The following is a 14,372-nucleotide window of genomic DNA, read 5'->3' on the forward strand; positions in this document are numbered from 1 at the left end:
TTAAAAAATAGACAAAGATAACTCAAGTAAATACAAAATGCAGTTTTTTTTCAATGATGATTTCATCAAGAGAAAAAGTTAGTATATTCATAGTCTATTCCTCCACATTGCAAGGATCCAATTGAAGTGGTTTAAGCAAGTCAAACTGCCAGACCAGGGGTACACTGGACAGATTACATTCCTGCCCTGACTTGGGAAAGCATCATTATCCCTGAGGTGGTGGATTATAGCCAGAAAAGATGGATATTGCACATAGTGGAGTTTGGATATTCTCATCATCTCTTTTGTGGGTCCAAACTTTGGGTGGTATGTGTGATTGTGAATTGTTGTCTGTCACTCTGTGGTAGCCCTGTGACAGACTGATGACCTGTCCAGGGTTTATCTCGCCTCTTGCCCTATGGTAGCTGAGATAGGCCCAAGCTGTGGGAGGAGTTCAGTGAGGCCATGGAACAAGACTGTTGTTAACCTGGAAGCGTGGGGATGACTTCAACTGAGGATACAACTATAAGGAATATTTCAAAGAGCTCGTCAATCCCTCTGGTATGGTTCCTGTAGACGAAGCAGAATGTGGAAACGAGAGGGCAAGTCATCCATTACTGGTAGCGAGGTAGTGAAACCTCAGTGTGAAGGTTTACTCTAAGCCATTGTTCAGCTTTGCTTCCAGATCCTTAACTCCTTAACTTAGGAGACACACCCTAACCCTAACCCTAACTTAGGATCCTTAACTTAGGAGATTTGCCAACTTGGTCCCACTCCCAAGTCACTGCTTACTGACTCTTGCATACCCTTCCTTCCCTCCCTTTAGCATAAATTTTATACATGCGGTTCACTTTTATTTTATTTTCAATGTGGAACCAACTACCCAAAATCACCAAAAATATATTTTTTGTGTTTTTATCAATTGACAATAAATGTTTGCATTGATGGACTTATATTTTGAAGCACATATCACGAAAGGCTACAATGCTTGTTGTTAGTTACAACTAATGGTGTACCTGTGTGAGTAGTGTCTCTGTGCACTTCTTGTGAACACGCTTATTGTTGTTTTGCCTTATTTGGTCCACAATTTGTCTTGTTTTCCTCCAGTATCCAACTATAATCCAAAAAAATAGTAGTTGCAAGAAAATTAACCCTCTTAGGTAGTTAAGAAAAAGAGCACAATAACTGGAGAATGGGGGAGTGTAACAGAGGGAGAAAAAGGAAGGGGTAGAAATAGGGTGAAAAGGGAAGTTGAAGAAAATACTAGAAGAGGAAGAGAGAATTGAAAGGTGATGTAAAAAGATGACACAAAGAAAAAATGTTAAAGAATTTAAAATGATAAGCTAAAGGAGGAAGAAAGAGAGAGGGAGGATCAGGAAGGACATTTCTCAGGGAGGAGGGGGTAAAAAGCGAAGGGGGAGGTACCTACAAATAGATCGACAAGCAGGTTCTGCTTCAGTTGCAGCTCTCACCAGGCTTTCTGTGAGCTCCAGCATTTCCTCCTAGAGTTCTTCAGCACACACTGCATCCTCTTACTGCCCAGGCTTTGCTTCCCACAAAGTCACTGAGTGCTCTTCTGCAAACATGGCGATGGAGAAGAAAGAGCTGCAGTTACTGAATAGCCTCTTTGCCACCTACATCAAGAAGGTCAATAATCAGGTGAATTATCAGGAGCACAATGAGTCCATCCATGGCATAGTTGAGGAGAAGATGAAGGAGCTGTTGAGCATGGCGCATGAAGAAGACAATGAGGAAATAATCAGGGAGCAGAAAACCTTAACATTGAGGTGGGAAGGGGCAAAAGGGGGCATTTGTGAGTCTTTATATTGATAATGTGATTATTATTATGTATACTGTTATTTTTTCACTGATAAATTCAAAACCTGTTTTGGATCCATAAACAGTCAACATCTTGCTGGAGATTAACTAGTATAGGCCTATTCTTACTTAACACTCACATGTAAAATAGTAAATGTAGAACTTTGACTTAAATAACTAAAACCGCAAATTATTTCCTGAGTTCTGTCTCGTGATATATATCTCTCTCCTAACATGCCTTCCACCTCTCCTCTTCTTTTGTCTTTGGCCAAGAGCAGAATAGTTTCCACTGGCACTCTGTTGGCACACTGGAGGCCAGATCAGCAGTTCAATACAAAAATCACATTCTTGCTGTTTGATTTCACAAATATTTTGTGCCAGTGCCCTTCCTTATGCAACCCTTCCCATTTATCCAGAACCAGCACTAAGAGTACACTGGCTTGAATGAAACCAGTTGCTCATCAAAGGTTTTCTGTCTAAAACTCATCTGTGTATCTTACTGGCGTCCAGGTTGGAAGCTGAGAAAAAAAGAAGAGAAATTGCAGAAGACCAGTTAAATAGGATTATAAAGGTAATTTGTAATCTCCAATAATTTTATCTTTTTATTGTTATTAGCAGGGATGGACCCACTCAAACATTTTTTTTAAATATTAATTGGTTCATCTATAGTTTTCTGTTGTTTGATGGAATACTAAAACTGAAAAAGAAAAAAATTGATAAATAATATAAAGCTGATCTTTGGTTCTGTTTAATCCTTTAATTACTTTGGTGTTGTATGGCAAACTATGGGTGATGTCTTTGTCAGCAAAAAGGCTGTAAACAGCCAAAAAACAGGACAAAGCTCAAAATTCATACCCTCTTTGTAATTTAATGCCACATTTTTCAAAGCCATCCTATGGACTTCATTTGTTTGGCCTGTAATTTGGTCCCTGGGTCATATTCTTGACACCACAGTTTTACAGGAATTGGAGTAGCAAAATGGAGAGTTGTTTAAAATATGTATGCTTTTTTTAAACTATTATAATGTTAGACTGCATGATGTAATGATATTTCATTAAAATAAATGCTTTTAATTTTGCAGGAGAAGGTTAAAGCTGAGCTGGACTGTGAGTTTCAGAAGAAACGCACTGGACTGCTGGAGCAGGAGATTCAGTTCTTGAAGGAGATCTATGAAGAGGTTCACTCCTCCTTTTCTTCTTATTTTTTATGCTATATTCAGGATGATGTGTGTTTTTATACAATCTCTTCACAGATAAAAGACTAAAGTTCTCAGTTACAGCACTGTGCTGGTTCACTCCCATGGCTTACTAGGACAGAACAGAACATTAGCTATTATTAAGTGTATTAAACCCATCACATCTATGAATTGTAGGTAGATTTGTTCTAGCCTTCATCAAGAGCTGCCAAAGAGAACCATGAGAGGGTTTATTCTACTCTAAGGCTGGATATTAAGATGGCAAATTTATGTATTTTTGTAATTTAGCGCACTTAGAAATATAATTTTAAAGAACCTGACACAGTGATTAAAATTTGTTCTAAGTATGGTTTCAGTAATGGTTCTGATGCATTTAGTTGTTACCAGCTGTTAACAATGTTAACAGAGGTTAATCAATTAATGTGATGTGTACAGACAACAGCTCATATAGATAAATCCTAACTCTAAGCCTCTGTTTATCTTCACCTGTCTCCTCTTCTCCTGTAGAAGATCAATGAGCTGCAGAGTCAGAACCAGACTGAGACCGATAATAACAATTCAGACCTGATGGAAACACTGGAAAAGATCAGGGAGCGTGTTAAGAGGATCAGTCTTGAAAAACACCAGTCAAAGGTTGGAGATATGTTATCATTATTAACTGCTGTGGTAAAGATAAATTCTGCTACCCAAGAGCCTGAATTGAACTGTTTTTTATATAAATAAAAACATTAACCTTTGAACCTGGAATGATAAAACAGATGCAGAATATAGAGTCAGAGTTCGGGAGAATGAAAGAGAATATGACGAAACTGATGAACAACCTAAAAGGATATGAGCAAAGACTCAACAACAGCACGGACCTGGAGGCTGATATTGAACATTACGCAAAGTTGCTGGAAAAAATGAAAGAAAGGTGATGTTTTCAATTGTATTCAATAAGTTGACAGATTTTATTATCTGCTACATTGCTTCATCTTATAATTGTTGTTAAATTCAAGTGCTGTAATCATGGCTGGAGTACCTACCATTAAAGTTGTTGCTTTTAATCATTTACCTGGATGAAATCCAATCATTCTGGTTAAAGATTTTATATCTATGGATAGATAGAGCTGTGGCTACAATGTAGCTTGCCATCACCAGTGTGTGAATGTGTGTGTGAATGGGTGGATGACTGGATGTGTAAAGCGCTTTGGGGTCCTTAGGGACTAGAAAAGCGCTATACAAATACAGGCCATTTACCATTTTACCATCACATTATTATATTATTTATTAAATTATTTTTCAACGTTTTTCTTTTTGTCTTCACAGGATTAATACAGGGAAAAATGTGGATTCAGATGAAGGTAAGAACAAAGGTGTGAAGACTCTTTAACCAGCATACAAACCTCAATTTGTGTGAAATCACACTGTATTCACACTGAGTCAAATACACATAACTTACTGTTTAAATATAGATTTTTGTCCATCAAAAATCAAGTCCATCTGGAGATAAGCATAAACATACCAAAATAAAACATTAAGAAGGGCTGACTGAGCATACGATCAGATAATTGTGAAACTCTCAAACTCTGTACTGTCTGCTTAATAACAAGTATGATTCAGTGCAGAGAGGTCTATTAACGCATAGTGAGTGAGAAAGGTGACTGAAGAAGAATAGTCAATACATCATGGGAATCCGCCAATCATTAACATACATATCTAATTGCCATCACATCAGACGAAAATGTAGCTGTATAAACTTCAAGTATCTGCTTAATTTATCAAGACATCACATATTTGCAAAAGTGCTCCTCTGTGAAGAGGTAGTAGTTTATTTCATTGCAACCTGTAATACAAAAGGTTTGAAGTGTGAAATAAACTGCAATGGAGTTTGGTTGGGGGGGGGGGGGGGGGGGGGGGGGGGTTCTTTTAAAACAAAGAGGGGCTAGCTCTTTAACTCCAGCCGATAAGACCATTTCCCACACCCATAAACATAAACTACTCTACACTCTTTTTATACTGCTGGCACTTTACTCGCTTACAGTTATTTACTCACCTTTCAGTGACTTTAATTTTAAAACTGTGTATATACTGTATATTCAGTGTATTTATTATCTCACTCTTACTGCCTGTTTATGCCCTGTCCGTATCTTCAACGTCATGGTGCTCTGTTGTATGTTAGTTGGCCCTTGGGGATAAATAAAGACTTTCTGATTCTGAAAACAAAGTTTGGGAACTACTGATGTAACTGAAAATAACAAGAACATGAAGGAAGCTGTGGTGTTTATAGCAGTGATTGAAAGGACTGTTGCATTGTTGAGCAGAAATGACGTTCCATCTTGTATTCACCTCCACCCTCCATCCTGTATTCACCCTGTTTACAACTGGCTCACAAGTACTGTTTGCAGCTACCACTAGATGGTGCTAGGGTGCATGCAAAGTTAAACACTCCGATTCCATTGCAGACTCAAATCCGGACAGTGGTTCCAGTGACAATGGGGTAAAATACTATTAATTTTATCTATTCATGTTTTTATTTCTTTGTGAAGTTTCGTGCGTGCGTGCGTGTGTGTGTGTGTGTGTGTGTGTGTGTGTGTGTGTGTGTGTGTGTGTGTGTGTGTTGTTTATGTTTTGAAATTTTCTTTCTTAAGAATCCTGACAGGTCGTTTTGTTTTAGAAAATGTAGGAAAAGAAATTCATCATCAAACAAATGGTACAGTTCTTAGGTCTTCGTTTCAAAGTGAATTATAAGAAGAGGAAGAATTAAAGCAGCTTTTTTCATGGCTCAGTGACACCAGACTATGAAAAATAAGTAGTTGTCTGGTGATTATGTTGAAAAGTGCTTTTTGCATTCAGCTACTGATTGCAAGTAGTTATAGCAACCAGGCAACCTGTCTCCAAAAACCTGCAGCCAGCCTCTGACTGCACTCTCAGACAAGACTGCAACATGCTGATATCAGTCTGAATCAGTCCACACTGATGAACACAAAAGAGGACTCAACTCAGCTGGTTGTATACGGGTTATATTCCTACATAAAAGCAAGGCTGCAGAGCGAGCAACTTTGTCATTTTGCAGTTAAATCACTGTCCAACAGCAACTATTAACATTATTTTCTGTGTTTCTGTTTGAAATCTGTGATATTGTGAATTGACTCTAAATCTAAATAGTTAATGTGAACATCTGTGTTTGCAGACAAAAACAGATTGTAGGTAATTATTACCTTAACCTGGTCAAATTACAGACTGACTCAGTCTTACTGCCCTTTTATGTTAGTTGATCTAACCGACAGTGAGTGGTTGCACACCTGCTCCCCATCTTTAAAGCAACCAATTCAAAGCCCACAAGATTACAAGTTCATTGCACATGCTAACAATAATTTTGCTCTATAGCCACTGTTTTTATTTTATTTTATTGTGACTATAGTATCAAACAGAGTATGAACTGATGGGCAGCAAAAGTTCCCAAACAAGATAAAAAAGGATTATTTTGATCCGTGAATTAGGTAAAGCTAGTCTGTGGAGCTGGATTTGAAAATAAAAATTATGAGCAAATGGCAAAAATTGTGTATGCATGACCAGATACAGCCGATCGATCCTTCCACCCCATTGGCCCATATTTATCATCTGTGTGACAATTTTCAAGATTATCTCAACCTGTTCAAAGTATTTTGATATTAATGATGATTCAGTTTTAGTCACTTCAGTGTTTCTCACAATTCACTCATTTTTTTAAAGGCTCAGAAATTGAAGTCTTTAAGTTTAAGCTTGGACCACTTTTTTTTTAGTGATTTTTGATGGCCCCCAGTGGCAAAATGAAACAGCAAATTTCTTTCAGAAGCAGCCCTTTTTTCTTATTTTTGAAAATGTTGCCAAAATAAGTGGCAGAATGCCCCCAGCCCTTTACCTGATTTCAGTCACCTTTAGAGGTAGATGGTAGTTTGACCTCTGACCTCAGTTGTCAGCCTTTAAAATTACAACTTCACTCGCCTCTGTGATGCCTTGTGATCCACACGTAGCGACCATTGGGAACACGCTACACCAGCAGCTTTAAAGTTTTGTTACAAGATAAAATTTCTATTTTTTTCTGGATAAATATAAAAACTACTTTAATCTTTCTGTCAGTGCTGTTGTAGTTTCTATGTGTTTAGGGCAGAGCCTTTACTCGCTTTCAGATAGCTAACAAGCATTCAGACAGAGAAGCCATCTGATAAAAATCTGATATAGTCGGTTTAATCTTTCTAATGTTTTTCTCCTACAGGACGAATCAGAGTAAATCCAGTCATCAATATAACAGCAGAAAATATGACAACTGGCAGGAGAGAAGAAGAATAATTTAAAAAACAAAACAAAACACTAATCTGTCTTTTCTTGGTGGTATAATTGTAAAGCTGTGCTTCTAAACTTATTTGATCATTGAGTGGTGGGATTTTTTCAGTAGGCCAACCATGCACTAACATGAACTTGTGTTAACTTTTAATTGATTGATAGAAGAACATTTTATGGGATAGGACAGTTTGGGTCACTCTGTCAGTGAAGAAGTCGATGAGAGTGACAGTGATGACCCCAAAATCTGATCTGAGCAGCAGTTAGGGGGTCAGGGGTCAGTTAAGGGTCAGACATATGTGCTGTGTGTGGAAAAGCAATAGCTGTTTATTGTTAATGTGAATGATAGCGTATATGTGCGTGTGTGTGTCAAGAGCTCGGAGAGGACTTCATGATAACCTCATGTAAAGTATCAGCATGCAAAGGTCCTTCGAGAATCAAATGACAGAAATGTAGCATCCACTTCTGATTCAATGTCAGACATACAGTGACATACAATCTCACACGCAGACTCACCTATGTATGTATGAGCACACACATTTGTTTGGTTGTTGGATTAAAAGCTTATATGAAGATTAAATTGGTGTTTTTTCCAATTAAAATAAAATGTTTCAAATAATTTGTTCGCCTAAATCTCCATGAGCATTCACACTGGAAAATGTTGTATTCCCTGACTGGTTGACAAGTGGTTGCTGATAGTTGCTGGCTGGAATTGGGCTAAACTGGTCATGAAGAAAATGCTACACCAACAATTCCATGTAATTGCTTTGATTACTAGCAGACTGCTGCGGTCAGCTCTCGTTTGCATGGATCATTGTGACTTGTCTGCAGACACTCGCTCTGTAGTTTTTACTCTGTAGTGAAACCTGAAGTGTTTGCAGACAGGTTACAGTCTTCCACACAAACGCCTGGCAACCTGCTAGCAATCCAAGCAATCAGGAGGACTTCAGTGCAATCAGAAGTGCTGGTCTGTTACCATTTTATACTACTAACTAACTGCCAGGAACTTGCCCCAACAAATTACCAAATGGTCTTGGAATACCAGTTGGAATTTTCCTAGCAAGTGGTCACTGACCAGGTGACTGGCTTTAGCAACTGATTTCACAGCAACTGGCACAAGATGAAATTGGTCACAAAATTACTATGCACCAAAAACATTCCTAGCACTGCTTTGATGGCTAGCAGATTTCTACAGCTGCCCAGAATTTGTGTGGAAGTCACCCACTTGTACCCAAATACTTACCTGCTTACCAAGTAGCAGTGAAACTTGCCGCAACCATACACAAAATACATATTTTTCCATGGCAAACGGCGAGTTTCTCGTACAAAAAGAAAAAGACCCTCAGAGATTGGGTGAAATTCTCTTAAATAAACATTAACAAAAGGAAAGATCAGACATGTTTCTGCTAAAAGCAAACTATGGCACAAAATTCTGCCCATAGCAAACCACCAGCTCTGAAACCAAAGGAAAGTTCACGACCCTGATCACAGATGTACTGAGTGTGCCCGTTCAGGCTGCTCAACAGTCTGTAAAGGAGCATCCACACAGTGAGCAATTCACTCATATCTTAGGCTCCAGTTGCCTAGGTAACCCTTTAACGTATTTGCCACCCAGTCATATGTCGATCAACTGTATCTATTTTTCTTATTGGTGAGTCAGGACCTGGTTATTTTGTGTCACCAGCAGTTATTCCAACCAAGGTAGCTGTTATAGTCCCTAGTTGACAAGTTGACAAACCACTTCCTTCTGGATGCCCCCTAAGTGTTCAGATGTACGTACATTAATACAGTTGTATAGCGGCCAAAAGACATTCCTGAGGCACCAATTATAGGCCACCTTTACACATGTTAATATGACAAAAACAGAGGAGGATTGCATGATGGAGGTTGATGACAAAGACAATAGTTTGATCCACAACCTCTGATTACAGGAAGCTCCTTACAACAGATGTTCGCCCTCTTGGTCAGCATAGAGAAACAGATCTTTCTCCTCAATTTAAACTTAAAAGGTCGAACACACCATTTTCCATAAGCATTTACCACAGTAATAGTGCAAATAGTATAGTATATAAAGGATGAGCTAAATTGTATGTGTATGCGTATCGGCACTAAAATGTACAGATGAGGAGGAGGAGAAGAATAAAAGGTGTCTGGAGATGAAGTTAAAGATCAGAAGAGCGATATGAGAGATGTTAAGGAAAAGGGCAGAAAGAAAGAAATGAGGGAGCCAACAATAGACTATGTTTCATGCCTACATGGCATTGCTTTAAAAGACCAATCATTTTACATTTTATTGTACACAGGCCCATTGGAACACATGCTTTAATGATCATAGTCATAATTCAGTTTAATAAAAGCATGGTGCCACACAGGATTGGGTGGACGGAGGGGTGAGATCATGCATGTCAGGTGAGAAATAGAAACACCCCCCCTCCGCACTCACGTGTCTGCTTTTCCTTTAAAAAGGCGGCAACAATAACAAAGTATTCACATTTTCACTGGTGACAAAAATGTTATGTTTTCCCAAATAAAGAAGGTCAATGCACATGATGGAAAGAGTTGCTCTAAATACAAGTTTCTATGGCCATTAGTCCATTTTGTCACTCAGACCTGTGAGCTTTGTTTACACTAGCACCTCAGCTGGGTCTGTCTACGGTGCAAACAGGCACATTTCTGAGATTTCGTTTGACAGATACCTAAACCATCACTGAGAAAACCTTTTAATTTATTATACTGGAAAATAACCAATACCTGAAACACAATCTCTCAATCAGCTCAGGTTAAATTAGGTTAAATAAAAAAAACAAACAAACAGCTATAATAACCCTGAAATATTATGTAAATGTTAAAGGAACATTAGAAAACAAAAAACCCTCAAATTTACTTATTAAATCTTTATCTGCTCTCTTTTCAAAAGTTGGTTACAGGGCAGATAAACTGTTATTTGAATCAAAAAGTCAATGCTAGCAAGCTAGGCTAATTTCCTTCCATAGTAAAGCAGGCTAACTAGTTTTTACTTAAAAAGTTGACATTAGTTAGCCTATCATGCTAACATCAATGATAATTCCCGCCATGTTTTTATTAGTGTCGTTATTTGTAATCGAGCTTTTACTTTCTTAACACTATTGTATCAGTAAATAATGACTACAGCTATGTGAGAACTGGAATAAACAAATTCTTTTTAAATTATTCATATTTAAGAAACTAAAAATGTAACATTGGCATTAATTTCTGCCACTCTTCAGTTATGTTACCTCCATTATCATACAGCTATTAAATGAAAATAAATGATTATTTTATCTGATAACATTAGTTTTCTTGATCCTGTTTCAATTATGGTAAATGAGTTGTCTAACAAATGAAATTTCATTTATGTTCACTTTTATGGCATAACAAACAAAAAAATTCAGCTATTCTGTCATTGACCATCCTCTGCCAAGTTCTACACAAAGGTAAATGGTAGAGTGAAAAAGAAATCTGTTTTACACGTGAAACTGATCTCTTAGAGAATAAGTTCAGGACACAAAATGAGCAAGATTTATATTTTCCAGCACTGAGAATCCGCAAAATCAGATCTTCTGAGGTGCCAGTGTAAATAAAACCACATTTATCCACACATCTGTGAAAACAACAAGCTCACCTCTAAAAAGTCTTTTAACCCTGCTTTTTGTAGCTCCCTGGCTACCACCCCTCACTGAATTTTTTTTTTTCCACTTTTAATGCAAGAAGAAGCCACTGGTGGGATATCTGCCAGTAACCGCTCTCCTGATGCTAAACTTTACAGTCCAAGGAGGGGCAAGGCACCCGTTTAAACAGATTCCCTGGCCTTCAGAGCAGTTGGCCGCTTGAAGTAGTGTGTCGTCCAGCACCAAGGGTGGCAAAGGGTTTTCCCCTCTTTAAATGTGACAGTTACGAAATCTTTCCTCATTTCAAAGAGGATGTATGTAGTCCGGATGGCACAGAGAGCAAATAGAGTATCTCAGTTTGCTGTGAAGGGTCATTACCTCCCCTTAAAGACAATGTTGACTGGACCTTTAATTCGACTTCCACTTGCTTCTGTAACATCAGTGGTAGAAACTATTAACAACGAATCTTCATTATTTTTGTTAGAACCTGAGGAGGGTTTGCACTGAAGCTCCAATCCCTGGTTTGAGTTGAGATGGTGGCAGACAGGTTGGGGATGAGTCCAGCAGGTTGTTTTGGGCTTCCACACCAATCTTTAAAATTGTAGCTGCGGTTTTTGTGATGTTAAGTACATGCATGCATTTGTGCGTTTGGACGATGAAAAGAGGTCAGCTAACCTCGGCACCACACTGGTGGCTCCAGCAAGAGGTTTATAATCCAAAATTTATTTAGGGAAACAGTCAAATGTGTTTGCATTTCAGGTAAATCCAGCCCTACATATTTTTTCCATCCTCTTAGGTGTGTAATGGTTTGTTCTAGCACAGGTGTGATTATAGAGACGTACATCTCTCTGGGTAAGTGGTATGTTCAGGCATCTGGGAGGTTCTGGAGTGGTTAGACCCGTAGCGAAGGTCCTGCTGCTCCAGTGAGTGGCGTTGTGGATCCACAGTCATAGCCCATCTCCACTACGGCATGGGAGCCCCCGACTAGCCGGCCTGGAAAGGGCTGTGCCTGTACCTGCCGATCTCTAAAACTCTGGATGTAGCTCTAGAAAGAACAAAAAGTTTATAAAGTTAGTCTGGTTCCTTCTTTTTATTGCCAGTCTTAGCAAATGGCAGGATAACTTCAAAATCACTACTTGCCCAATTGGTTGTCTCTAAGCTATTGAAATGTGTTGGAAATTTGATCATCTGGTTAAAACAATGTTTGACTGTGGTCACATAACCTACTGTTACCTATTTATTCTACACAATGCCTGGTTTCAGGGTCCTTGGCTGAAAAACAATCAAAATCATCTCCCTGCTTCACTATTGGTATGAGTTGTTTGCACGGATGGTGCTGTGCATTATGGCCAAAAATCTTCACTTTAGTCTGTCTAACGGACATAATACAGAAATCTTTTGGTTTGTTCAGATACTGGATCAGATTATTATTATCATGATATGTAAAGCCTCAGAATTCAAAGAGACTTTCTTTTCAGCAAAGGGTGAGCCGAGTGGAAATTCTAGTTTGCTAGCTTGCTATATTGGTTCACTAGGTAATACATGACACTTGTGTATATTTTAAAACAGAATAAATTTTAGCCATCAGTAAATCATGTAATGGACCAACAAAAAAAATATATACAACTGATGTTTACGTTTTTCAGTGACAGCTCACAAGGGGACAGTTCGCCAGCTAGCTATAAAGTAACTTAATTAAATGGTAGATATCTGACAATGGTACTTGATCAGTCTTGTTTTTAGGATATTGATAAGCATTTAGTATATATGAATTAGGACAGTCTTGTCTACATCTTATTATTGTATAATGACCTTGAGTATAGCTATATAAGGTTTCACACTGATTTCTATTTTTTTCTAGAATTCAGTGACAGACTATTTCCTTTAAATAACTGTGCTATTTGTTTCAAGGCCAAAAATTTTCATTCAACAGTATGATTACTGGTCCTCACAGGAGAGAGGACGTCGGTATCGTAGCGGCGGATAGGGTTGGGTTTGCGGCGGTAGGCGGGCTCCGTGTGCAGTTGTTTGGATTGGTGTTGATGGTGTGAAGAGGAGCCATGTTGCTGCTTCTTCTTCTTCTTGTTGCGGTAGCGGTCATCCCGCTGGCGAATGCGCATCACCTGCATCCTCCGCTGCTGGCGGCTGATGATTACTGAGGAGAACAAAGGGAGGCTAATAAGGAAAGATGATTTTTTGTTTTTCAAAGCTAAAAACAGAGGCAATGTTGATATCTAGCTATATTCTATATACTTTTCTATGTGAAAATTAGGTTCATCTTATTAAAAACTTAGGGGACCTTTACGGGTGCTCTTGAGGAACTCAGATCAGATCAGATTTGAGTTTTGAAGAGATTCTCACTTAGATGTACGACAACTTAAAAATATTCAACCCTCAAATAATTTTTTTTAAATTAATGCATTTTGTCAGAAGTGAATATAACATATACTTCTGCTGAAAACTGCTGAAGTCTAGTCAGGACATTACAAGCTGATACAGGAGTTCCATTAAAGAGCAACAAAAATCAGGCTTTTATTGTATTTGTAAATGCTGCATTTAGAACCAAATCACTGCAGAAAAGCTCCAGAGCTGCTCTAATATTTTGTGTGTAACCAGCGGATATCCAGGTTAAGACTTCCTGTTGTGTTCACCTGTCTTGGTTTATCAATTTTAAAAAGCTAAGAAAAAGTGTAACCATCCTCAGATCATTGATGTTTAAATTTCAGCATGCGTTTTCCTTTTTCCCTCTTAATAAGAGAGTTTTTACAAGCAAACAAGCAAAGCCTGCTTAAACTTGATTGGTCAGTAATACTTGGCCAGGGTTAAAGTAAAATTTGACAGGTGGGGAAATCCCAAACTCTGGCATAGCTGTCATGGACCTCGAAATAACTTATTGTTGGTTTAGCTAATTAAATTCTATATTTTACATGTCCCAAACACATTTAGTTTAGACTTCAGATGTAATAAATGAACATTAAATCATTTGTTTTGGTGTGAGATAATTCTCACATTTTAGAGTTAGCTTTATCTAATGTACAGGGTGGGCCATTTATATGAATACACCGTAATAACATGGGAATGGTTGGTGATATTAAAGTCCTGTTTGTAGCACATTAGTATATGTGAGGGGGCAAACTCCTCAAGATGGGTGGTAGGGCTGGGCCATATCATACCGTTCACCGTAATACCGGTATAATGTTGGGCAACGACAAGAAAATGAAATATGGCGATAGAATATGGGTAAAACGCGCATGCACAGTGCCTTTGTTTTCATACACACATGGCGGAAAAAGCATGGCAGCGAATGAGAAGAGCGAAAGTGGATCGTTGAATGAAACGGATGAACCAGAACTGGTTTGTAAAAATGCTGCAACTTCAGTGGTGTGGAACTGGTTTAGCTTTCATCCGTCAGATACACAACAAAGCACTATTTTTGTTAGAGCATGCTAGCA

At 38.3% G+C, this 14,372-nt stretch overlaps 2 protein-coding genes across 4 annotated transcripts in view; one reads left to right on the top strand and one right to left on the bottom strand.

Annotated features, from left to right (window-relative positions):
- Nucleotides 1-1,419: 1,419 nt before the first annotated feature.
- On the top strand, nt 1,420-7,913 carry LOC101464261 (uncharacterized). Its single transcript, XM_004563356.5, has 8 exons — nt 1,420-1,766; nt 2,308-2,368; nt 2,879-2,974; nt 3,500-3,625; nt 3,751-3,905; nt 4,301-4,335; nt 5,437-5,471; nt 7,230-7,913. The coding sequence occupies exons 1-8, from the start codon at nt 1,564-1,566 to the stop codon at nt 7,242-7,244; spliced, it is 726 nt and encodes a 241-aa protein (XP_004563413.3). The 5' UTR covers nt 1,420-1,563; the 3' UTR covers nt 7,245-7,913.
- A 1,620-nt stretch (nt 7,914-9,533) lies between these two features.
- The window catches only part of tmem198ab (transmembrane protein 198ab), a 40,224-nt gene continuing 35,385 nt past the window's right edge, over nt 9,534-14,372 (bottom strand). For all 3 annotated transcript variants that reach the window (XM_004563296.6, XM_024799211.2, XM_004563297.6), the window contains 2 exons: nt 12,873-13,075; nt 9,534-11,965 (listed from right to left, as the gene is read on the bottom strand). In XM_004563296.6, the coding sequence (XP_004563353.1) occupies nt 11,813-11,965; nt 12,873-13,075 (356 nt within the window). In that variant the 3' untranslated portion in view covers nt 9,534-11,812. The remainder of the gene's footprint in view (nt 11,966-12,872; nt 13,076-14,372) is intronic.

This window comes from Maylandia zebra, linkage group LG23, assembly GCF_041146795.1.
Source record: "Maylandia zebra isolate NMK-2024a linkage group LG23, Mzebra_GT3a, whole genome shotgun sequence".
In the NCBI taxonomy this organism is placed as follows: Eukaryota; Metazoa; Chordata; class Actinopteri; order Cichliformes; family Cichlidae; genus Maylandia; species Maylandia zebra.

Bases quoted from the DNA above. Each gene is read 5' to 3' on its own strand.
- LOC101464261 (XM_004563356.5), top strand. From the start codon at position 1,564: ATGGCGATGGAGAAGAAAGAGCTGCAGTTACTGAATAGCCTCTTTGCC. The intron at 1,767-2,307 runs GTGGGAAGGGGC...ACTGGCGTCCAG, and splicing joins CAGAAAACCTTAACATTGAG to GTTGGAAGCTGAGAAAAAAA. The intron at 3,906-4,300 runs GTGATGTTTTCA...TTGTCTTCACAG, and splicing joins CTGGAAAAAATGAAAGAAAG to GATTAATACAGGGAAAAATG.